Below are 26,787 nucleotides of genomic sequence, written 5' to 3' on the forward strand. Positions count from 1 at the left end.
TTGTTGTAGATGGGTCTATTTAATAAAAATTGAAAATGTAATAAGGATCAACACCAATGACATTAGAGTAAGGATCATAATATTAAGAGAAACCAAAAAAAAAATCTTACTTGTACCCGAGATTGGAGAGATTGGATCTGGCCGATTGTTTGAGATTAAGGGGATTGTATCTGCTGATAGTGGTAATCAAAGTAATTAATAGAAAAAAGAAAAGAATTATTGGCTGCTTAACAACCAGGAATGGGTAAAATAAAAGTACATTGTAATTTTTGGTTTAAAAATCAATGTATATATTTTAATAAAGTTGCATTAATGGTCCTTGTTTAAAAAATTCCATAAAAGGTCCTTGTTTAAGTATAACTGCATATATGGCCACGGTTTAAAAAAATGCATGAATGTTACCTGTTTAAAATTTACTACACAAATGGACCATAAAAGGTCCCTGTTTAAGTATAATTGCATATATGGTCACGGTTTAAAAAAATGCATGAATGCTACCTGTTTAAAATTTACTACACAAATGGACTTTGTTTAAAATCTAAAATAGCGGTTCCACTTTTTAAAATTACTAAATTTTCCCTATTTAATAAAAGTGCATGAGTGGTCCTTATTTAAAAAAAAATCATATAAGTGGTCCCTCTTAAAAAAAGCTGCTTTAATGGTCCATATTTTTTAAAAAATATTGCATTAATGGTCCCTATTTAAAAAATGCTATGTTTTAAAAAAACTACATAAAGTTCCCTGTTTAAAAAAAAAAAAAAAAACTACATAAATGGTCCACGTTTTAAAAAACTGCATTAATGGTGTCTATTTTTAAAAAATCTTACATTTATGGTACCTCTTTAAAAAGACTGCATTAATTGTCCCGTTTTGGTCCCTCTTTAAAAAGACTGCATTAATTGTCCCGTTTTACAAAAAACTGCGTAAATGATCATTGTCTAAAAAAACTGCATTAGTGATCCCTGTTTAAAAAAACTGCAGAAAATGGTCCCTATTTTTTTCAAAAGTAAAAATGTATCTTTTTTTTTTTATCAAAAATAATGATTTAGGAAAATATCTCAAAATCTTACACGTAACTGATGTGTTGTAGGGAGTGTCGTCCATCTTCTCTTGCTAGTCCACCTCGTTTACCATGTCCACCTCTTTTCGACATTATGCTTTTTGCAACTATAAAAAACACATTTATAACTCAGCACGATAATACTAAATTTAACCGAAAAAAGCTTTTTGCAACTATAAAAAACACATTTATAACTGAACACGATAATACTAAATGTAACAGAAAAAAGCTTGTTACTAAAAACTAACCTATGTGTATCAATTAAATCATGCAAAACAATCGTCGTCATCACTATTAGGATTTGGATTATCAGAATCATTGTCAGTCTCTGAATCAAGAATAGCTTCATTATTTAAAAAAATTCTACCATCATCATCAACATCATCTAAGTTATCGGCAACGACATTTCTATTACGTACTGCTAGCACCGCCTCAAGTGGTAATGTTTCAGGTTCTACATCATTTCGAACTATGAGAGAGGTGTTAGGTAACTCTTCAGATGGTTGAAAAGGTGGTAGTTCATTAGATTCCTCTTCTTGAAATATATCATTTATCAATACTTCGTCTTCAATATGCTCTAGTATATCATAAATATTACGATGGTTTACTCTTTGGACCACCATCCAATTCTTCCCACGTGCCAAATTATTCAAATAGAAAACTTGTTGAGCTTGACTGGCCAAAATAAATGGTTCTTCTACATACCACTTAGATGTAATATCAATTGATGTCAGATTGTGATCAACAACCATCTTTTTTCCCTTTGGATCGGTATTATACCACTTGCAACGAAACATAAATACCTTTCTCCCAAGTATGAAATCCAACTCTAAAACTTCAAGTAAAACACCATAATAAATCAATTCATCATTCTCATCCCCGACACACACTCCACTACATTGTGTTTAAAACTTATCATCACGCTCCTTGCAACGAAATCTAACACCATTGACGATACAACTTTACCAACTTGTGTAGCGATCGTCAGGAAATTGTGACAAGGCGTACAAATCATCGGTTGCATTGGGATCACCATTAGCCCTAAGAAACGCCATCTATAAAATCCTTAGTTTAGTTATAATGTACTTAAAATCAATTACAAAAAGTAATAAATCTATAGTTTTACCTTTTTCTTGAACCAAGGGGGAAATTCATTTTTTTGTATGATATCTATATTTGCTTGTTGTATATTTCTCGAGTATAAATATTCTTTGTGCTCCCCAAATTTAAGAACAAGTTAGTTGGTATTTTTGAACTAATTAGTAAATATAAAATAAAATTATGGCTAAAATATATGAAACTTACTCTATGTAAACATCAAGTTCATTTCCACAATTATTAATGATGTACCATTGCACCACATCAATATACTCCCCTAGTTGTCCGAATTTTGAAGCACCCAATGTACGAACTTTATTGTTGAATACCTCGAAACTATGTTGGGTGGTTGGTACATCCTAATTGCGTTAATCACGGTTGAATCTTGTCTCGATATCATCTACATAGCGAGATAAAAATGTGACAGCCTCATCGACAACATATACTTTAGTAATGGATCCATCAGGACGGGCAAAGTTACGAACATATCCCTTGTATGTACCCATACGACGTTCGATCCCAAACATCCATCTTTGGCTTACTGGTCCTCAGAGTAATGCCTCCTCTGGTAAATGTACGCACAAGTAAACCATGATAGTGAAAAATGATGGAGGAAATATCTTCTCAAGTTTGCATAATATGATTACAATCCCAGTCTTCATATCCTCGAGTTCTTTAGCATATAGAGTCTTAGAACATATTTTTTAAAAGAATTGGCAAAACTCGATCAAAGTTGTACGTATTTCGTTGTTCAAGAAAGGAAGAATGGCTACTGGTAGTATTTTCTGAAGCAATACATGACAATCATGCGTTTTCATCCCCCCGAGTGTATTAGAAGCTGTCGCACATCGACTTATGTTGGACGCATAGCCATCAGGTAGGTGAACAGATTTGATAAATTTACAAAACTCCACACATTCATCTTTAGTCAATGTGAAATTAGCATGAGGTTTCTTAATTTTTCCATTTCTCTCTCTTAGCCATTGATCCTTGCGAATATTAAGATCCTCCAAGTCTAAACTAGTATTTGTAGTATCCTTTGACTTCACGGGATCATTTAACAATGTCCCAACTATATTATCATGGACATTTTCCCTATATTCATGACATCAAGATTATGGCGCATCAATAGTTTGGACCAATATAGAAGTTCAAACAATATACTCTTTTTTGACCAATTAAGCTCATTAGCACCTTGCTTACGCTTCTTATCGACATTTAGGTGCTTTTCTACTAGTGCGTCTTGGAATATCAGCCAACTGTGTTAGAATTTGATCACCTATAAATCGACGAGGTTTTTCCCTTAGTTCTTTCTTCCCGTCAAATTCTTTGCTATTTCGCCACCTATGTGTTTTGCTTAAAAAACATTGGTGTCCAGTATAACATTGTTTGCCACGAATCCTTCTAGAACGGGTATCCTCAAGGCATATTGGACACGCCAGCTTACCCATAGTACTCCACCCAGACAAGTAAGCATAAGCAGGGAAGTCACTAATTGTCTATATTACTGCAGCATGGAGAGTAAAAAGTGATTTTTAATGTTCATCATATGCTTGAACCCCATTACCCATAGAACATTAAGTTCGTCCACAAGTGGCCTTAAGAAGATGTCAAAGTCTTTACCAGGAGATTTTGGCCCAGGAATTAGTAATGTTAGAAAGTAACTGCTCTTATGCATTGTACACCAAGGTGGCATGTTATACGGCATCAAAATAACAGGCCACATACTATATGAAGTTGTCATATTGCTAAAAGGGTTAAACCCATCTGAAGCCAACCCCAATCGTACACTCCGAGGATCATCTGCAAAATTAGAATACATTTTATCAAAATGTTTCCAAGCTTCTCCATCAGAAGGATGACGCAAAACTCCAGGCTCATCCTTGCGAACTTCTTTATGCCAACGCATGTCTTTGGCAGTGTGGCATGAAGCATATAGACGCTTCAAACGAGGTGTTACTGGAAAGCATCGCAACTTTTTATGAGCAATTTTGTTGCGCACGTAACGATTTCTTTGACAAACAGGACATGTTATAACATCTTTGTTGTCCCCATAGAAAATAGCACAATCATATTGACAAACATCAATAAGCTTATAACCTAAACCGGCTTCACAAAGCAACATTCTAACATCGTAATAGCTCTCTGGACAATTATTACAATCATGAAGATCCTCGTGTAGCAACTTTAACATCATCTCAGACGAATTATCTGTCCACTTGTTCATCACTTTCAAATTCATCAACTTCACAACAAACGTCAATGTAGAACTCTTGCATCCTTCATACAAAGGTTTATTTAGAGCTTCATGTAGCTTCTCATAACGAGCATTTCCTAGGTGTTGGTTACCAATTAGATCATTGGTAGGGCCAATATCAAATAATAGATGACCAACTGCATCCTCTAATCCTGCTCTTAAGCCAACAGATTCAGTATTAACAAAATCATTATGTGGAACATCTTCTTCTTCTGCTTCATCTTCACCGTGATGCACCCACCGTGTACATGACTTATCAATTCCTACACTAATCAAATGAGAAGTAATGACACTTATATTTTTTAGTCTCGAATTGAGACAATTACTACACGGGCATGGAGTTAACCCAGTAGAATTCAAAGTATGTTGGGCAACATTTAAAAATTCCTTTACCCCGTTCGCATACTCGATAGAGGTCCTATTCTCAATCTTGACCCATTGATAACCATACGTCGTATCTAATCATTATTACCAATTGAAATCAATTAGTGTAAAGTTTTTTCTATGGTGTTATAAGCTAGAAATGACATACAAATAAAATAAGATAAGGGAGTTGTATGGTTAGTATTTGTTATGGATATGGGTATTGGTGGACCTGAAAGGAATTTTATACAGTTAGGAATAATTTTGAAGGATGCTATAAGGTGGTTTCTTACGTAATCTTTGACAGGTTGAAATTTGTGTTGAATATGGATGATTTTACCCTTTCTTATTCTTTGTCTTCTAACTATTAGACTTTTGTTTATTGATGTACCCAAGTTGTTGTTTGTAGTCTTATGAGAATGTTTGACGATTATTACTAGATGATAAAATTATACCTAGTTAAATTAGTTTAAAACCCAAATAAATATTTAAAGTAAGATGAAGTGATTTTTGAAGTTGGCTTCTTGCTTACTACATATAATCAAGTCATATGATACTACTACTGTTGTATGTTGTATAGAGTCCTGATGATGACGATATTTAGGAGTAGTGAAAATCAAAATATCAAAATTAAAACGTCAAAACTATGAAGTAATTTAAGGATATTAGGAAACCAGAAACTTAAAACATAATCTTTTAATTAATACATAATTTGTGTGTGTATTGTGTCAAACAGTTCCACTACATGATCAAAGCCCATTATAATTTATTAGGGTAATAACTTATAACTATACTAGTGCATAATTTTTTATAAAAATGTAAATATCAAATTATAAAACATATGTTAATTAAGTAATGTTGTACTAATAAAATAAACAAAAATATATATTAAATTTAAAAGGGTTAGCGGGTTGAAAATAGGTCGATAAGTTTTACCCAACCCAACCTATTTAATTAAATGGGTTAGACGGGTTGACTCAATTAACTTAAATGGGTTGAAAATCTAAACCTAACCCGTTAATTTTGGGTTGGGTTGATAGGTTGGGTCACTTTTTGCCGGCCCTAGTTTTGTCCCCTGTTTGAGTTTTGTCCCTGACTTACGGAAAGTTGTTTTAGTTCCTAGTATGAATAATATGTAGTTGTAAATGTCTTGATGGTTCTTTCGAAGCCAAAGCAGCAACGAAATCAAAGAAATATATGCAGTAAACAAGTTCATATGGAAAAAAAGGGAAACAAGAAAGTAAGGAAAAGAACCTGAATAGCCTAGACTATGGAGCAGAAATCGATGATGAATGGAGATGGAAGACGAGGGCGATGATGCAGGATATGAAACTACCATTAATTAATTAGTTTTCTGGAGTATTTGATTACATCAATACAAGATACAACAATCAATTTGTACCTGATATGTAGCATTTGCCGCACGTTGATCCGCCGATTTCAACATAACAACATACGTAGAAAACTATAAAACCCATGATTCGTGATTTTCGGATGTGATCCCGATTTCAAAGCTTCCGATTAGTATGAAGATATGTGATCGATTCCATCTTATTACGCAATTTTGTTTTATTTCAATGTTATTTTTTTTTTTCTATTTAGTTTTTCTTTTAATTTTTTTACCACATGGAACTTTTCATTAATTAATTTCTTTTTACTTATTTATTTATTTATAATTTTGATATTTTGTAGTTAAAATTTAGCTTTCGTCCGGTATGCTCATATTGCTTTCACATATCCATTTGTACTTTGGATTTTCAATTACTTGATTTATAATTTTTAGTTTCAGAGTTATTTAAAAAAGAGATTTATATCCAATAAATGTTAGTGATATATATATATATATATATATATATATATATATATATATATATATATATATATATATATATATATATATACTTTACTTTTTTTTTTACAATACGTGTGGCTGTAGCAATCAAGAATTTTGGAGGGAAATTACCCTCAAAAAACATAAAAAAAAATTTGCTAAACAATTTTACCTACACATGTTAATTTTTGATTTATGTAAAAACGTTATAAAGAAATATCATTACATGTAGAAAATATTTGTAGGTATTTGACTTGTCTAATATATTTACCTACACATAAAATGTGTGTAGGTATTTTATTGGGAAATCTCCAAAAAAGTCCTAAAGTTTTGGGCCAATTTATGATCTAGTCCTAAATTAAATTTCATTAATGAAAAAGGACAGGAAACCGGCTATTGTAATCAATTTAACCATTTTTACCTTTTGTAGCAGGTTACTGCTGATGTGGCATGTCGAATGGACTGTTTGGCTGAGTTGGCTGCTAATGTAGCATCCTCTTTCTTTATAATTTAAAAAATCTGATTTTTGGAGAAAAAGGGGGAGGGGACTCGAACCCGTGACCTCCCACTCCCAAACCTTTCATCTTACCATGTGAACTAGAAAGTTTAATTGTTATTCTTTCATTAACTTTATTTATAAAGTTTTATAACCTTTGTCTTCCTTTTCACATCAGCCTACAGGACCATTCGATATACCTATAGTCTTGCCTCCATTTTCTTCCCCAAAACCTTGTCGAAACTCGAATTCTTTCTCTAATTCGTTGGTATGTCCACCCAAACCTATCTGAAACCGACACTGATTTAGATTAAACAAGAAGATGTCCAACCCCATAAAACTTCGCTTCAAAACAATATCTTGAATCTCAAAGCTTTTGGCTTTTGATGGAAGACTCCCTGTTCTTAATAGAGATAAAAGAATCGAAAGCAATTCAAAGTTTATCAATAAAAGGGATTGTGCGGTTGTTCAGAAGAATTGAAGAGATTGGAGAAAAGGTTATCAGACCAACTAGGGCTAGGATTTGTATGGTTGTTTGAAAGAGTTCATCACCTACATCAATGGTGACTATGTTTGTTCTAGTGAAATCATGACGATTCTTGGAAACCTATTTGAGAGAGGCATTGACTGTGAAAAGAGTGGCATGAGATGAGAGAATCGAAGTTAGAAGAAAGATTTGGGGAATAAGAAGGGTTAGAGGGAGGAAGATGTGAATATTTAGATGGTAATTAAGGGTAAATTGTCAAGACTTTATAATTACATTTGAAGAAATATTAGCAATAAATGCTTCTAGCTCACATGGTAAGATGTAAGGTATGAGAGGGGGAGGTCACGGGTTCGATTCCCCTCCCCTTTTTTCTCTAAAAATCAAATTTTTTAAAATTATAAAGAAAGAGCATGCCACATTAGCAGCCAACTCAGCCAAACAGTCTATTTGGCATGCCACAACAGCAGTAACCTGCTACAAAAGGTAAAAAAGGGTTAAATTGATAACAATAGCCGGTTTTCTGTCCTTTTTCATTAATGAAATTTAATTTAGGACTAGATCATAAATTGGCCCAAAACTTTGGGACTTTTTTTGGAGATTTCCCTATTTTATTTGCTAATTATTTATGAAATAATAATAATAATAATTTTCTAATATATTTACCTACACATAAAATATGTGTATGTATTTGATTTTCCACGTCATTTATGAAATAATAATAACAATTGCCTAATATATTTACATACACATAAAATATGTGTAGGTATTTGATTTGCCATGTCATTTATGAAATAATAATAATAACAATTGTGTAGGTAATTTACTTACACATAACATATGTAGGTAATTTATGTGTAGGTAAAGACCCTAATTTCTTGTTGTGCACATCGAATAAACAAAATTGGCTACTGAATTTCACTTAATTATATGAAAAAACATGCCTATTGATGTCACGATATCTGAAATTCCTACTCCAATAGTGTTTGGGTACAAAGTCACGCTTGGATGTATTTGTGCTTTACCCACTTGTATTGTGTGATGAGTTGTCTTTCCTATAAATAGGAAGTGAGTGACACTCATTTATGTAAGAGAACCATTTTGAGTGTTAGACTAGAGAGAGAATTTGTACAAGACCCATTTGTATACTCTTTTAAGATCTAATATGAGCTTAAGAAAATTTATTTACTCCTTGTGTTCTTGAGTTTGTATGATGATTCACTAGACCTTTTCTAATTCCGCACATGCCATCATAATCGACAACACTACAATTGGTATCAAAGCGGGTGTTCTTGATTCAATGAAGAATTGATCTATAATGGCAATCTAGATTTGGTGATTCTTCATGTTCTTATTGATCTTCGTGATCGATCAAAGAGTGTTTTGTTTTCTAGAAATCAAATTTTTCCTTGATTTGATCCATAATTCGATTTTCTCTCTCCATAATACTTGTTTGTACCACTTTCTCTCACTATAATTTGGTACATGTTCACTGTTGGAAATATGGTTTAGTGGCACTTGGGAATCTGAGAATCGTGATAATCACTTTCTAATCGAAGTATTTAGGTGGTACTCCCAAATCCTCAATTGGATAAGACTCGGATTATATCAGAGAGAAAGAAAGAGAATGAGAGGATATGATTTCGTGAGTACCGTAAATAAGACCAAAACTGAATTTAGATCTTTGTCTGAAAACTGTCATATGATAGTTTAAAATTGTCACAAAACCACCAAAACGGTCATAAAACGGGTCAACTGAATAAAAGTCAAAATTGGGTCAATTATTTAAAAAACTGGATTTCGAATGCATTTATTTAAAAAATTGGTCATAAAACAGCTCAATCCCAGCCACGAGCTCTGCCCCTTGGACCCCGCTCCCAGGGGCGCTGCCCCCGAACCCCCCTTCGTTCAGGGGCTTCGGCCCTAAATGACAGTATACTTTGATACTTGATCAAATTTAAACAAGTGTTTACTCCACACCTTCCTTACTTGTTTAATATGTATCAAGATCACTTTTGGTTAACAAAGTAATCACATTACACTTAAATAACATTGATGATAACAAATCACCAACAAACCTCCCCCATTTAAGTGTAATCTTGATTAACCTAAAATGAAACATAACACTAACAAACTGATGCATAAATGAAATGTTGTGACGATTGAATTTCATATTAGTATATTATACAATCCAAATATTCAAATATCAGGGTGTCACTAAGGATTGAACCCTTTCTATCCATAGTGAATACATGAAGATAATACACACAACCGTTTACATTCTCATAAGTTCTAACTTGACTCTATATTTTACTAGCTTGTGTCCCATCCTTCAATAAGCATATTAAAGTCAAGTCCTAACTTCTTAAAGCAGCTAAACTTCATGCTTATATAGGTACTCCTTTTTATTCTTGCACCTACAAATGCAATTTTTCAAAAGAACTAATAAGAATATAAATTCAACCTCTTTTACTTACAGTACTGAACACATACCTTGGGATGATGATAATAATGTGTTCAAATCTTCAAATATCAAGCTTTCCACATTGAATTCAGCATATAATATTATATTGGATGGGAATTGGGTATCTCAATATAAAAGATTTTAAGTGAACTTTAAACCCATCCCTATAGCCGCCTTGTGCACAAGATCTCTTGCTAACCCTTTGGTTAAATGATCGGCTAAATTCATTTGAGTTCTTACAAACTCTACAGATATCACACCAGTCATGATGAGCTCACGAATCATGCTATGTCTAACACCTAAATGTCTAGACTTTCCATTGTACACTTGACTATATGCCTTAGCCAAGGTTGCAGCACTATCACATCTGATAGAAATGGTAGATATCGGTTTGGGCCATAATGGAATTTCATAAATCAAATTCCTTAGCCATTCAACTTCTTTACCAATAGCATACATTGCAACAAACTCAGATTCCTTGGTTGAGTTAGTAATACAAGTCTGTTTCTTGGATGCCCAAGAAATAGCACCTCCTCCAAGAAGAAACACCCAACCACTTGTAGAGGAGTGATCCTCTAAGTTGTTAATCCAGCTGGCATCAGAATAACCTTCCAAAACAGAAGGATATCCACTATAAGTTAAACCATAATTCATGGTCCCTTTCAAATACTTGAATACTCTATTCACAGCTTGCCAATGATGTGAACTAGGATTACTAGTATATCTACTAAGCCTTCCCACAACATATGCTATATCAGGCCTAGTACTAATCATGGCATACATTAGACAACCAATAGCCCTTGAGTATTCAAGTTGAGACACTGGACATCCTTTATTAGGTAGGAGCTTAAGACTAGGATCTATAGGAGTGTTAACAGGAGAACAATTCTCAAAGTTAAACTTTTTCAATATCTTCTCAATATAATGAGATTGAGAAATTGAAATCCCATTGTTTCCTTGTTTAATTCTTATACCAAGAATTACCTCAGCCTCCCCCAGGTCTTTCATTTCAAAACTAGATGATAAGAATTTCTTGGTTTTATCAACTTCTTGTAAATCAGTACCAAAAATCAACATATCATCTACATATAGTCAAATCATAACTCCTTTACCAGAAGTATCAAATTTCCTATATACACACTTGTCAGCTTGGTTTAATGCAAAACCATTAGACAAGACAACATCATCAAATTTTTGATGTCATTGGTTTGGTGCTTGTTTCAAACCATATAATGATTTCTTCAACTTGTACACTTTGTGTTCATTTCCAGGAATCACAAACCCTTTAGGTTGTTTCATGTATATTTCCTCATCCAAGTCACCATTCAAGAATGCAGTTTTCACATCCATTTGGTGAATCACAAGATTATGTATAACTGCAAGAGCTAATAATAATCTAATAGTGGAAATTCTCGCAACAGGAGCATAAGTATCAAAGAAATCAATGCCTTCCTTTTGTCTAAAGCCTTCGATAACAAATCTGGCTTTATACTTATCTATTGTGCCATCCACCTTCATTTTCCTTTTGAGGATCCATTTACATCCTAATGCCTTGCAACCAGGAGGTAAATCAGACAATACCCAAGTATTGTTATGCAAGATAGAATCAATCTCATCCTGAATTGCTTCTTTCCAGAAATGAACATCCCTAGAAGCCATAACTTCACTAAAAGTCTTTGGATCCTTCTCAATATTAAAACAATATTGATGTTGAGATATAGTCTCATTCCTTATTCCTTCAACTAAATAAAGTTGAAAATCATATCCAAAAGACTTAGCTTTTCTAACTCTTGTGTTTTTCCTAGGTTCAGGTACATAACTTGCACCACCAGAAACATCTTCAGCTTCATTAGTTCTCTTGCTAGAAGATTGATGAATCATGTCCCTTGGTCTAGGTATAGATGTAAATCTTTCTTCATCAAAGACAGCATCTCTTGACTCTATCATTGTATTTACAGACACAGAGTCATTAGATTCTAAAACATAGAATCTATATGCTTTGGAATGCTCAGCATATCTAATAAAGATACAATCTACCCCTCTCTCACCCAATGTTTTCCTTTTAGGTTCGGTGAGCCTTACAACTGCTCTACAGTCCAAAACTTTGAGATAACTCAAATTTGGTACCCTTTTACGCCAAAGTTCATAAGGAGTATTCTTACTCCTTTTATTTGGAGTTCTATTCAAGATGTAACATGCAGTTAACATTGCCTCACCCCAAAATCCTTCACTTAATCCTGAATAGGACAACATGGAATTAACCATTTCTTTCAAAGTCCTATTCTTCCTTTCAGCTACACCATTTTGTTGTGGTGTATAAGGAGCTATGGTTTGATGTATTATTCCAGTTGATTCAAAATAAACTGGATCATAATACTCACCACCTCTATCAGTACGCAAGACTTTTATTAATTCATTTTTATGAAGCTCAACTTGTTGTTTATAAATTTTAAATTTATCAAGTGCTTCATCCTTAGAATATAGCAAATAAACATAACAATATCTAAATGCATCATCAATAAAAGTAACAACATACTTTTTGTTTCCAAGGGAAGGTGTTGCATGGAAATCACATAAATCACTATGTATTAAATGATGGGTTTTGGTCATAAGACATCCTATGTGCTCATACAAACCCTAAAGCTCGGATCTAGGTTTCTCTATTGTACATACTTTGAATCCAAGACTATAAACCCTAATTCTAGCATATGGAAATCAGAATTCACATGTAAATAGGTTTAAGAACATACCTTGATTGTTATATAGCAATAACAATCCAATTCCTCCTTGAATTGACCTTGGAAAACTGAGAGTCACAAGTGTCACTCCTCTAATGGCTTACAAACACCATAAGCAAGTGGAGAAGGTATAAAGAGAGAGGAGGGAGGTTAGAATTTGTCCTTAGATCCTCTTGGGAAGAAGTACACGAATTCTAAGGCCTTGGGGTCTTTATATAGGGTTAGAATTAGGTTTTCAGTCCTTATCCTTATCTAGTTGCTTGTCCACCAAGCAACCATAAGATAACTCTTAGAAACCCTTATCCTAGTCAAATTCTAAGTAATTATCACCTCAAATTCGTTCACCATATATATAAGATAATCCTTACCTTATTTTGTAACTATCACATAATTACAATTCAACCCCTCTAGTTTAATTAATTACACTTGATCACAAAATTAATTCTTAATTAATTATTGACCAATATTAATTAAACAAATATGATTTCTCCTTTAATATATTATTCTTATAACATATTAATAAATCATAATAACCTCTCTTTCTTTATTTATTTCTCCAATCAAGTTGCTTTGGTGAAGGCAACCCAAAAGGACCATGCACCATCGGGTCAAGTACATACCAAAATAGTTATGGATTTAGACACTAACAGTCTCCCATGTGGATAAGTCTAATAACTATTATACGTATGACTTCGGATCCCGATCTGCAATCGTAGCTTTCCAAAGCCGCTGTCAACTCTGATCATATCAAAGACGCGTGTCCTTAGATAAGGGATCATATATTCCTCCATTCTAGATATCATATGAGATATGATTTCAAATCATTCTCTTTGTACTATATCTCGATTCCCGATTTATGACGACTGACTAATTGAACAAATCAAATTAGCCCTAGCCCGGCCGAGCATTTACGTTTGTCATCACTAAACCATCGAGGGGCCGAAAGATATCTCTTTTATCCTACTTTGAATAAAAGGAACGGATAAACTTTGATACAATGCTCGCTTGCACTCACGCACCGAATCACACACAACAATATGTTTTATAACACCAAGTTACTAGTGCGTTTACATATTATCAATGTGTAACCGATTCGCAAGATACAACTCACACATATCGGTTTCAAGAATATAAGATGTTATCGTCTCACCAATCACTCGTGATACAATTTCATGGAGTGATCCAAGTGAGCGTGGGTTTAATCCAATGCTCAAATCATATTCGTAAGCACTCATGAACGTTGCAGCAAACATTTGCTTATGTATAATACTTTCCTAGACAATCCACACACCAATTCACGACAGTGTTCATTCATATCTACTTCCAACATATGAACGACTGTGGCCCGTTTGAATAATTCGATTATTCTTAATAAACTCAATTATTCTGGAAGTCAAAACATGCAAATGTGAAACATAAGAATAATACTAATCCCATATGGCCTCAACCCTTTGAGCATAAATAAAACACCTTTTATTTATCACCATATTGATTACTCATTATTTGTAGTTCCGGGTAATCAACTTCTTACTTGAATTACAACACTTGTCCCATGCTCCTAGCATGCACACAATGTTTACCTATGGTTCTTACTTTGTGAAATAGATCATATTGAACACATTTCCAATCATTCTCATTTCTCAACTCCAAATCATTTTTCCATAAGTTAAAGAATATCAAATTATTGCTACTTATAGAATATGCTAGATTCAAACATTCTATGCAACTTATCCTTTCGTAATGTCACTGCACCAAAGTCACAAAGACTATTGCCAATGATATTACAAAGTCCTTTATCGGAGATTGTTACAAGACAATTCCATAGACGTGATGTCTCTCACTCAAAGTACATTCTTTGAACATCCTTTTGCATAGAAGTTTCTAATCTAATCATAGACTTCTCAATATTCAGTTCCCAATATGGACACACTTCCATATGTTCCATATGACAACTCATTTTTAATAGAATCTTATCTATTCGTAATGATGTCGATATGGTCCATCCAATATGGAAACATTTCCATATTTTCCAATACTATACTTCCAACTACTCACAAGCGACCAATCCTCGTTGAACTTGGATTGTCCTTTGATAGTTGTTTAATTATTTTAGTCAAAACCAATTCTAGTCCCTTTTCCCTCTAAATGCGCTCGACATTTGGAAAATTTTAGAATGGTCAAACATTAAAGCATTTGCAATCGATCCTATACCCGAAGCGTATGGGACATGACGCATAATGTTTTATTTGCTATGTTCTCAAAATTCGAATTGTGAAGAGGGATGCCGTAATCATAATCGAAATTTTAAGAACACACTATGTACCTTTGACTAAATTTTATTAACATTCCACAACCTAAGCCTTTAGATTTGTAATGAAGCATAATATTCTCTCCCTTAATTATAGCAAAACAATTCTTCAACTATTGCAACTTTGCAAAATATGACTCTTGTTTTCTATAATTAATATTGCTAACCTTGCAATACTTTCCTTAATAATCATACAATCATAACTTTTATGCTCCCACTATCTTGATGATTATTATAACACATAACACTTATACTCCCACTAGCTTCGACATGTATTCTTAAACATCTTAACTTCCAGAAAGACAATACCTATTGAATTTCTTGAGTCCATGTTTCTAATACATAGTGCTTTGATAATATTTTATCAAGGCTTCTTGAACTTATACACCTTTTCCTTCGATAGTTCATATGTGTGTCTAAACAATTAAGACTAATTGCCAAACCTCACAATTCAAATTATGGAAAGGGATGCCGTAACCATGATTGAATTTGAGAATGCAATTTTACAATCACTATCTTCTTAAAATCTCTCTTAGTGAAAGTATTTCTTCATAATCATTTTCATGAAGGAGGAAATCTTATGACACTTAGATTTGAGCGGTGTATGTGTTCCTATCCATGTGAATTTGTTAAAACTAAAGTTTACGACAAATTCAAACTCATATGGACCGAACTTCCTTAATCTTGATTTCTTGCCTTACGGTAGCACAGCTGCCCACCATGTCTTCCAAGTAGTTAAGCAGCTCACCCTTTCCTATCAATGTACCTTTCATTGATTAAGGTGTTTTGCCTTTTATGCGTTCAAAATGAGAACTCATAGAACTCACATGCATAATTAACTCGATTGGATTGGCACAGAATCAAAATAATGTCAACACGATAGGTTGTAAACCTCAACTCGTGTGCTAGTGATGATCGATAAGGTTTATTTGATTTGTTCTTGAAACCTTTCAAGACAATTAAGACTCCCACTAACTCCTTGACATATAAGGTTCTCTTGTCAATAACCATTTCTTGACAAACAAATATTCAAGAGTTAGTGTAGCTTTTATCAAAACACTTCATAAATTGGTCCTAGTTGGTCTTTGTCTTATCCAAGACATCACAACTTTCCACATTTAATGAAAGTTACAAACCTTCTTAATACCTTTCACTCAATGTCACAATCTTAACTTTAAGACTTGTTATTGGAACGAAGTATGATTGACTTGTTGATTTAACCATTTCTTCAATTCTTGATTCCTCTTCTGAGACATACAATTGTACTAAGACTCACTTAGAGGATCAATTGAGATATGGTTCTTAATCATTAAGACCTATCATAAAGCATAAAAGGTACTCTCCCTTCTTCTTAGAATGGAGAAACTTTTATCTCTCTGCCTACTTGATTCTTGTTATTCGTTCTGCTATTGATCTAAACCCTTTAATCAATTCAAAATTACACTTAATCTTGTAAGTATAATCATATTTACTAAACCTTTAGTAAATCATGACGAATATCATTGTTACTCTTATGGTTGACTTTGATCGACACACAACTTTGTGTACTCGATCTCTAGTCCTTCACTTGACACTTTGTCAATGAATTAGTCTAATTTCCAAATACGAAATTTCTCATTCACCGTGCATCCACGTTGCATGATTCCAAATTTCTGTCCAATTGAAACTTTGGCGATGAGAAACTCTCCCTATTTGGTAAATTCTCGACTTTCCATAAATAAGAACCAAATCCATTATTGCTAATAATAGAAACGTTTTAACATCAATTTTTCATACACGCCATTGCAAGGATAAATAAATAAAATTTAAAATCAAATTTTATTTTATTGCGGAAAAATTTGTCCTTACAATGCAATTCATTGAAAAACTATGCTAATACATCTTTCTTAGCAATCTAATTCTAACTCTAAGTAGTAGCTCAAGAATCTAATCTTTGAGAAATGCGATCGAAATCCATTCCTTCACGGTTAGATTCTGCTCACTTCTTCCTTTAAGCTTCCTTTCTTTTCTTCCATCCTATACAACATTAATTGTAATCTTATCACATTATGTATTAAGAATCTAGAATAGAAGCTTAAAAGAGTTAGTTAATGGATTTTACCTAGATTAGTGCCATGCGTTTTGACTCTCCCATCTCTTAGATCTCTTAGGTAAATGGGGGCAGCTTCGTCTCCAATGCCCCTTCTCTTGGCAATAAAAGCAAATCAACTCTTTTGGAACATGACATGGAACTACTTCAGACATTGCCTTTCTCTTATGATCAAACTTTTCGATCATTGCATGTCTTTCATTGCCATTGTCTATATCCATAGAGGTCTTGAAGGCAGATTCACCAATCAACTTTGCTTTTCTATTGCGCCAAACCATTTCTGATTCAGCAGCAATAAGCATATAGGTGAGATCTATAAGGGTCATGTCGTGGTTCATCATATAGTACTCTCTTACGAACTCACTATACGAGTTGGGAAGTGACTGAAGAACCCAATCAACAGCCATCTCCTCACCGACAACGGATCCTATCATTCTTAGTCTATCAATGTGCGACTTTATCCCTAGGACGTGTGCACACCCGGACTTTCCTTCTTTATGTTTACTTGCCAAAAGGGCTTGAGTGATCTTGAACTTTTCAAGCCTTTGAACTTGTGGGTTAGGGAGAATAATTGGAGGAGGTAGAGGAAGTGAAGCATGATTTCTTGTTCCTCGATCGAATCGTGGAATATCATCTTCATGTGGAATGCTTGTTCCACGGGATTTGAGAAGACCATAGTTGTCGAACTTTGATATCTACAAAAACGGGAGAAAAACGAATTCAAGTTAGTGGATAGATTGAGTCCTTGGTAGATCACCCCAAATGAAATTCCAAGGCTAGGACCCAACACAATACGCTACAACCTAGAAAAGGGATGCCGTAATCCAGTTGCAGAATATTTGAAGGTAAGTGAATGACGATTCACTAATTTCCACCATGAAAAACGAAAACGAAATTTAAGTTTTAAATATATGAAAACTCCTAGATCCTTTGAGATACATTGAACTTTCAATGGCATGTTTATATCTCGATATGCCCCTCTTGTTTGTGACTGGGATGCCGAGGATCACAAAGCAGGTGTGAATAACCATGCAAACTACATGGTGCCCTCACATGTTACAGTCACCTATTCGATGTGCCGGTAAACCACACACGCTCCACCGAACTATGACAAACATTGAGTCACCCTTTGCTACCTTTTCTTAGACCCATTTAGTGTGCCGGTTAACCACACACGCTCCACTAACATCTTCGCAAGGGCACAAAGTGTAATTTCATGGAATTGCATCAATTCACTTATGCCTAAGTAACTAAGATTGGGAATTTTATGAAAACATTCAGTTACTTTAGTAATTCATTATACTTATAATGGAAGGTTTCATCCTATCCTACCCGTTCGGCTAACGACCCTCCACTAGTCAAGAGTGCGGTGGGTAAGAGTGGATACCCATTCAATCGCCATTTTATAGGCAATTTCCTTAAACACCCCTTATAGACTAGCTTCGTGAATGAGGCCTACTAACGGTAAGACTGACTTTTACTCATACATATATATAATGTTAGACCTTTAATGTTATATATAGTATAGGGTGTATTTTATACTTTTAAAATATTAGGTGGTCTAATTTAACAATTATACTTTTAATTCAATTAAATTGTAAACCTAAACTTTTATGGATTTATTAAATCTCTATTAATTATACACCTTAATTAATTAATAAACCATAAGGGTGTGATTTGAACCTTTTCAAAACTATACTAGAGTTTTAGAATTTAACATTCCTAATTAAACTTTTAATCAACTTTTAAATTCCAAAACTTGAGGGCAAGTTTTGAAACATTTCATCACATTAGGGTTTAGAATTTAAATATGCATCAAAATTAAACTATTTAATCAAAATTTAAATTCCAAAACTTGAGGGCAAGTTTTGAAACCTTTTTCAAAACATTAGGGTTTTAACTATTTAAATTTCAAAACAACAAAACTTTTGGGTTCAAATTTAAACTATAAAACCTAAAGGGAAAATTTGAAACTATTTCACAAGATAATTCAAATCTAAATTACAAATAATCAAACTTTATCTAATAAAACAAGTGATTATCTAAATTTTAACAATTATCTTCTATTTAGGTAAGGATAATCACATAATAATGAAAAAAATTCGGATTTCATCACAAAAACATGTTTATGGTAATTATCCAAAGGCAAAACAGGAAGAAAATCGCGAATCTGAGCTGTCAGACCCTTTGACTCGTCGAGTCTGGACCTGGACTTGTCGAGTACAGCTGACTCGGCGAGTTCACCAAGGGACTCGGCGAGTCAAACATTCGGAAACTCAAAAAAATCGATTTTCAGTGTTTATTTCGATCAAATATGCATCAATACAATAGAAACCAATCAAGGCTCTGATACCACTGATGGGTTTTGGTCATAAGACATCCTATGTGCTCATACAAACCCTAAAGCTCGGATCTAGGTTTCTCTATTGTACATGCTTTGAATCCAAGACTATAAACCCTAATTCTAGCATATGGAAATCAGAATTCACATGTAAATAGGTTTAAGAACATACCTTGATTGTTATATAGCAATAACAATCCAATTCCTCCTTGAATTGACCTTGGAAAGCTGAGAGTCACAAGTGTCACTTCTCTAATGGCTTACAAACACCATAAGCAAGTGGAGAAGGTATAAAGAGAGAGGAGGGAGGTTAGAGTTTGTCCTTAGATCCTCTTGGGAAGAAGTACACGAATTCTAAGGCCTTGGGGTCTTTATATAGGGTTAGAATTAGGTTTTCAGTCCTTATCCTTATCTAGTTGCTTGTCCACCAAGCAACCATAAGATAACTCTTAGAAACCCTTATCCTAGTCAAATTCTAAGTAATTATCACCTCAAATTCGTTCACCATATATATAAGATAATCCTTACCTTATTTTGTAACTATCACATAATTATAATTCAGCCCCTCTAGTTTAATTAATTACACTTGATCACAAAATTAATTCTTAATTAATTATTGACCAATATTAATTAAACAAATATGATTTCTCCTTTAATATATTATTCTTATAACATATTAATAAATCATAATAACCTCTCTCTCTCTCTTTATTTATTTCTCCAATCAAGTTGCTTTGGTAAAGGCAACCCAAAAGGACCATGCACCATCGGGTCAAGTACATACCAAAATAGTTATGGACTTAGACACTAATCCAACATTAAATCCAACACCTTGGTTTCCCTAACAACATCTTTGAAAGGTTGTCTAGTAATTTTAGTTAGCATGCATGTTTTACATGTTCCATTATTTTGCATATCAAAAGCTGGAATTAAACTCATTTTAGACATGTCTTTTAATCTCTTTGAATGAATGTGTCCTAGTCTAGCATGCCATAATTCATATTTATTAAAATTATTGCTAGTACTAGTAGAAGCCATGCAAACAGAATTATCAATGAAAGGATAATTAATATTTAGCCTAATCATTCCATTACATACATATCCAAATCCCATAAAAGAACCATGTCTTGACAAGATATACTTGTCACTTTCTAATACTTGTTTGTAACCACAATTATTTAATACAATTTCAGACACGAGACTCTTAAGAATCCCTGGAACATATAAAACATTGTTCAAACACAATCATTTCCCAGAAGTAAAAGTAAGTAAAACAGATCCTATGCCCTTGATTCGTTCAGTTGCAACATTTCCCATTTTCACAATAGATCCATCATCAATTGGTTGAAAGTCCTTGAACCAATATTGATCTTTGCAAACATGACTTGTTGCTCCCGAATCAACCCACCATGCAACATTATCATCCTACTCATAAAATGCTTCAGAAATCACAGAAATATAATTTTGAATATAGTTAGACTTCTGCATGAAAACAAAATTCTGACCTTGTTGCTTTTCTGGATCCTTGGATCCACTTGGTTGAAGATGATTGAATCCAGGCCTGTTATGGAGATGCTTCTAGTAAGAAACCATAAATCCTTCATCCAGGCCGGTTTTGACCTTTTTTTTTCTTCTTCGTGACTCTCACAAATTTGATTGAAATAAGAAGGAAAAATCGATGTTACATCTTAAATGAAGGATTTACGAATCAAGTTGTAATAACAATAATGTAAGATTTTGAAAGTCTATATTTGATTTTTTAATTGGGTTTGTCGATGATTGAAATCGGAACCATCGATGATTTTGATTTTGGATAAAAATTATATATCGATTTTGAAATCGAATGAATGCTATTGTATGATCGGTAAGTAAATCAATTTTGAATTGGGAAATAATTGAATTGGAGGCAGCAGATGCGATTGTTAAAACAAAAAGTCAAAATTGTTGTTCTTGACAATCAGAAGTGAAGAAGGCTCGATTTGATCAGAAAATTGGATGTAAATGACAGTTTGATGTTTAATGGCTGTTTGGTATCGAATGCGATGATGGAATTGATTTTTTACTAGGAAGAACAAAGATGATGTCGAATAGATGAAGTGGTAGATGCTCGTAACAAGTGTAGGGCCTTTTGCATATGAACTTGGTTTAAGGACAAAGTTTTGAATTGAACTGTATTTGTGAAAGAATTGGTTTAATGAATGATAAAGTGAAACCGAAGAACGAAGATTTGCAGTCAATGTTCGAAATTTTGGGAAGTGATGTGGATTTTGGAGTCCTTGATGTCGAGGGATATCTAAACTGGAATCGATGGCTTGGAATTGTGATATCGACTATGATGGTCATATAGGGATGATAACGAATGGGATCCAAATTGAATATTTGATGTCGATGATCAAAGCCTTGAATATCGATGTCAAGGTTGTTGCTTTGATGGTCATTGGTTAGGAAAAAATGAGGAAAAAGCGAAGGTTTTTGGAGTCGATGTGCGAAGTATTTGCTGTTGATGTCGATGATTTTGGGAAAACTTGATAACGAGTTGGGAAATGATGATAATTTCGAAGGTTGATATTCGAAGATCTTTGTTTGATCGGGAAGGTCGAAGGTTTTGTAGCAACCGGAACAAATAAATTGGGGAAGAAACTAAAAATTTCGAAATTGGTCCTTAAAATTTCGACAATTTGACAGTTTATACATATTTCGAAATGAGGACTAAGTTTTCGATACTTTGAAGAAGTGGGCAGAAATTTCGAAGTTGGTCCCTGATGTTTCGACATTTTTACAGAATATACCAAATTTCGATGGGGTTATGAAGATGAAAAATGGAAAATTTTTTATTTTTGGTCCCTGCAGTTAGTACGAGCATACACTTTATGCCCAATTTCGCAAATGTGTGAGTTTTTCGCATCTTTAGCTATTTTTGGTGCAACGGGTCGCTACAGAATTTTGTTATTGACGGTTTTTACCCGGATTTTGGAAAATCATGCAACTCTCACCCAAAAGTCGAAAATTTTCACAAACTGGAAATTTTTTTCGAGGCTTTTTCGAGATTGTTTTTCCGTGCAAATTTTTCAATGTTTCATTTGTGGCACGCATCAAGGGGGAGAATTGTGAAGTTCATTCCTCGGGCGCTTCTCACCCTTAATGGGTTTTATAATCATTTTTTGATTATAAAAAAGGGGGAGAATGATAGGTATTCGAAATAGGTTTTTCGGGTATTCATTAGCGGATTTGAAGACTAGTGTTAATTCGAGGAGGAGTTTGGTGTTGATCGCGCGAGCTTGTTAGATATTGAAGTCGGGCATCCAATCCTAAATTTATGGGGGAGCATGTTAGGGTGTAAAGTCACGCTTGGATGTATTTGTGCTTTACCCATTTGTATTGTGTGGTGAGTTGTCTTTCCTATAAATAGGAAGTGAGTAACACTCATTTATGTAAGAGAACCATTTGGAGTGTTAGACTAGAGAGAGAATTTATACAAGACCCATTTGTATACTCTTTCAAGATCTAATATGAGCTTAAACATATTTGCTTACTCCTTGTATTCTTGGGCTTGTTTGATGATTCACTAGATCTTTTCTAATTTTGCACATGCCATCATAATCGACACCACTACAAATAGTTCGTTCAATTTCTGCAATTGAGGGTTTCTTCTCTTTTTGTTGTTTTCCGGCTAGAATTGACGACGGCGGTAGTGGGGTCACGGGGTTGATTGGGCGAACTTGGGGTTTAGTATCTGGATTGGTTTTATAAGAAAGAAAAGAGAAAATGAGTGGTCTATTAATGGCAATGAAAGTTAAGCCTATTCATCATCTCCCCTTTTGTTCCCCAACAACCAGATAAACAAGCATAACATAACTTTTGTTATCGTTAATTCCATTATCAGGTTAGTACAGGTTAATAGGGATTAAAAGAGCAAGTCGTAGCCTACATTATACCTCCATAAAGCTAGACAATAACTTTAGGGACTGAATCGACGAAACCTAAAAATTTTGTAAGGCATTTGTGTCATTTCCCCATTATTATCTATTGACAAAATTTTTGATTTACTATCTAACTTTTTGTTAAAAAATTAAAATCATCTTATTACAAATATATATATATATATATATATATATATATATATATATATATATATATATATATATATATATATATATATATGAAACTAATTTTTTCCACCGAGACTTTTTATCGAACTACTAAAATTTTAAAATATTAACAATAATGCCCCTCATTTTAATTCAGAGAGAAAAGTAATGTGGAATTGTTTCCAAATATCCTCATTCGTTCTTCATTCTTCCTTCTTTACTTCTTCATATTTTTCCATTCACTTGATGATCACAATCATAAAAAAAATTCGTGGAAGAATCAGGAGCCTTTCTGAAAACGGTAATCCCAAACAGATGCATTCAAGCTACTAATTTAACCAACAATGATAGAGATCCCAAAAGCATGCTCCTTTTATAGTTGTCATTGATATAAAACATTCCACATCACATTAAACCCTGCCCTAATTTGAAAACAAACCCTAAAAAATGGCAATCGGAGAATCAAAAATCAAGAATGTGGTTGTTGCTTCCTCTAATGACAATCCAAGCAATACAGAAAAAAATTAAAAGCAAAATACGAACCAATTTGGGGCTTTCTTTGGATAAACTTAACCTTATGATTTGGGGCTTTCTTTGGTAACTTGGAAGATTTCCATGTAGAAGATAGTGACAGAATCCATATGCAAGTCAGATTATATAGCAGCTAGTGAAACTACAAAAGAAGCTACATGGTTGAAGAATTTCATTGGTGATCTTGCTATTGTTTCTAGCATCGATAAACCCATTGAAATTTTCTATGATAACAAAGGTGCATTTTCTTTAATGAAAGAACCTAAGGATCATGGGATGTTGAGACATATACTCATGAAGTACCACTACGTTTAGAAGCGAGTTGAGAAATGAAACATTATAGTTAATAGAGTATCATCAAAGGAGAATCCAGTTGATCCCTTCACGAAGCCGTTATCGAGGACCAAGCCCAACAGTCATACTAGGTCCATATGTATTAGAGTTGCAAGTGATATGACATAAATATTTAGTTATTAGTTTGATATTATGAAACTTATAACAATATAAATTGTAACCGATTTTGAGATTATTTTGTGGTGACTTAATAACAAGTTGGCTGGCTACCATTTTGTGTTAATTTATTACCATTTTATGGTGACTTAATAAAAAGTTGGTTTGCTATAGGTCCATAACCGGCAACTGTTAAAAACCCTATAGCGACGACAGGTCATCGTTATAACATAGACCTTTCGCGACGACTTGTCGTCGCTATAGGTGTCCCGACGACATGTTGTCGCCAAAGATTTTTAATAAAACTTTATTTCTTTTTCCAAAAATATGGTTGACAAAAGCTGTACCGACAACTTGTCATCGCAATAGGTGGAACTATGCCGACGACGTAACTGACCTATGTCAAGATGCCTGTGCCGACGACCCTTTGCTGACGACTTGTCGTCGCGATACCCTATACCGACGACTTGTCGTTTGGATAGGGTATGAATTTGTCGTCTCCATAGGGTCCGATTGTTGTAGTGTTTAGCATGGTATGATGGGCGTACTGGGTGTACGTTGGGCGTACTAGGCAAGGAAGATTGTGAAGATTCAACATGGTACACTAGGCGTATCAGGAGCACACTAGGCATACGCGATCAGAACCCAAATCCTAATTTCGCGGTTTTGAGCCTTAGTTAAGCTCCTTAACTTCCCCAAACTCTTTCCATTCTGAGCCTCCACCTTTCCAACATCCTCTCTTGAAACCCTAACCCTAGTTTGATCGTTGTAAGCAAAAGAAAGTGTTTTTAAGTGCTTTGGAGTGTTCTTGGTGCATCTTGGAGAAGAAGGAGATCATTGGAGAAGTGTTGGTTGCATTGGAGCTTGTAGATCTAAACCTTGTTCATCTTGATCTGTCTTTTGGAGGTATAAAGCTTGAATCTTGATTTTAAATCCATTTGTTAGATCTAGCAAGTTTTTGGTATTATGAGCTTTTGGTCACTTTAGTGCATAAAGTTTAGATCTTGAAAGTTTGTGACATCGTTATGGATAAAGTTGGAAACTTTATCAATCTAAACGTCATATTGATTCAAATCTGAAGGTTAGAGACTTGGACTTAATGGATTAAGTTGAGAAAGATTCACTTTTGGTCCATTTGAGACTTAAAGAGTAGATCTTGGTTGTTTGGACCATCCTAATGGATAATGTTAGAAAATTTATCCATTATTGAGCTATTAGGAACCATAAAAATGTGATATTGGTCATTTTATCCTTTCTATGCAAGAGTTTTACTTAATAACGGATTTATGATTGAGAAGTTTTACTCTACTAAAAATGCAAATTTTTTATTGTGTGAATGGGACATTACACCAACTGATTGTCTTGTAATGGAATACTACAATTAAGAGATGTACTGATTTTTGTGGTCCACTTAATAATTTTGTTTTTGTTGATTTTGCGTTAATTTTATAGCAAAATTGTCCCACCAACTCATGTTTTGGGTAGTTTTTTAATTATTTTTTTTACATTATTTTCATTTCTCACATAATGAGAATAATTATTTTGTATGATTTGTAGATATGATCGGACATGTAATATCTCGTCGTTCTCTTGACGCGTCTAATCCAATTCAATCAAGGCACAACTTGAAGACTACGTACCTTAAGCAAAATAGAGTTGCTTCTTTAATCTTTTGTTTATCCCATATTTCTTATATATTTTGTATGTTGTTATAAATTTATTACTTTCGTATTGTAGGTATTGTAGGGGTACAAAGCTTAGAATTACTTGTTTGGATTTCAAACCGACCAACTATCAGAATTTCTGACAAATAACACGGAAACTTCATGTGTTATCATAATTGTCCAATTTGCTACCCTTATCGTTCAGAATGGTTTGTGATAATATTTTGATATTTAATTTGTTGATAAAAAGATAATTGTTTTTTTCTTTTTAGATATTGTTGGAGTAAAATCTCATTGGGATGCTAGTAACTTATTTATTAATGTTGATATTATTGAGATTAATGAGTACAAAAAAAAAGTTAGTTTCATTATTACATTTTTTATGTTACACTTAACTTTTTATCTTTAGACCTTTTATATTATATTTATTCTATTGCATGATACAAGTTGGTAGGGGTTGATAGGAGCAGTGTACTTCTTAGTCAAACTTTCTCATAAAATGTTGGGTTTCAAGGTGATTATAAG

General features: G+C 33.7%; 1 protein-coding gene across 1 annotated transcript in view; it reads right to left on the minus strand.

The window, feature by feature from the left end:
- The window catches only part of LOC111895619 (probable NAD(P)H dehydrogenase subunit CRR3, chloroplastic), a 40,085-nt gene extending 16,082 nt beyond the window's left edge, over positions 1–24,003 (minus strand). Inside the window, 2 exon segments of the mRNA XM_023891697.1 lie at positions 23,122–23,328; positions 23,961–24,003. Coding sequence (XP_023747465.1) covers positions 23,122–23,328; positions 23,961–24,003 — 250 coding nt within the window.
- Between the last annotated feature and the right edge of the window lie 2,784 nt (positions 24,004–26,787).

The sequence above is a fragment of the Lactuca sativa genome, chromosome 7, assembly GCF_002870075.4.
Source record: "Lactuca sativa cultivar Salinas chromosome 7, Lsat_Salinas_v11, whole genome shotgun sequence".
NCBI lineage: Eukaryota > Viridiplantae > Streptophyta > Magnoliopsida > Asterales > Asteraceae > Lactuca > Lactuca sativa.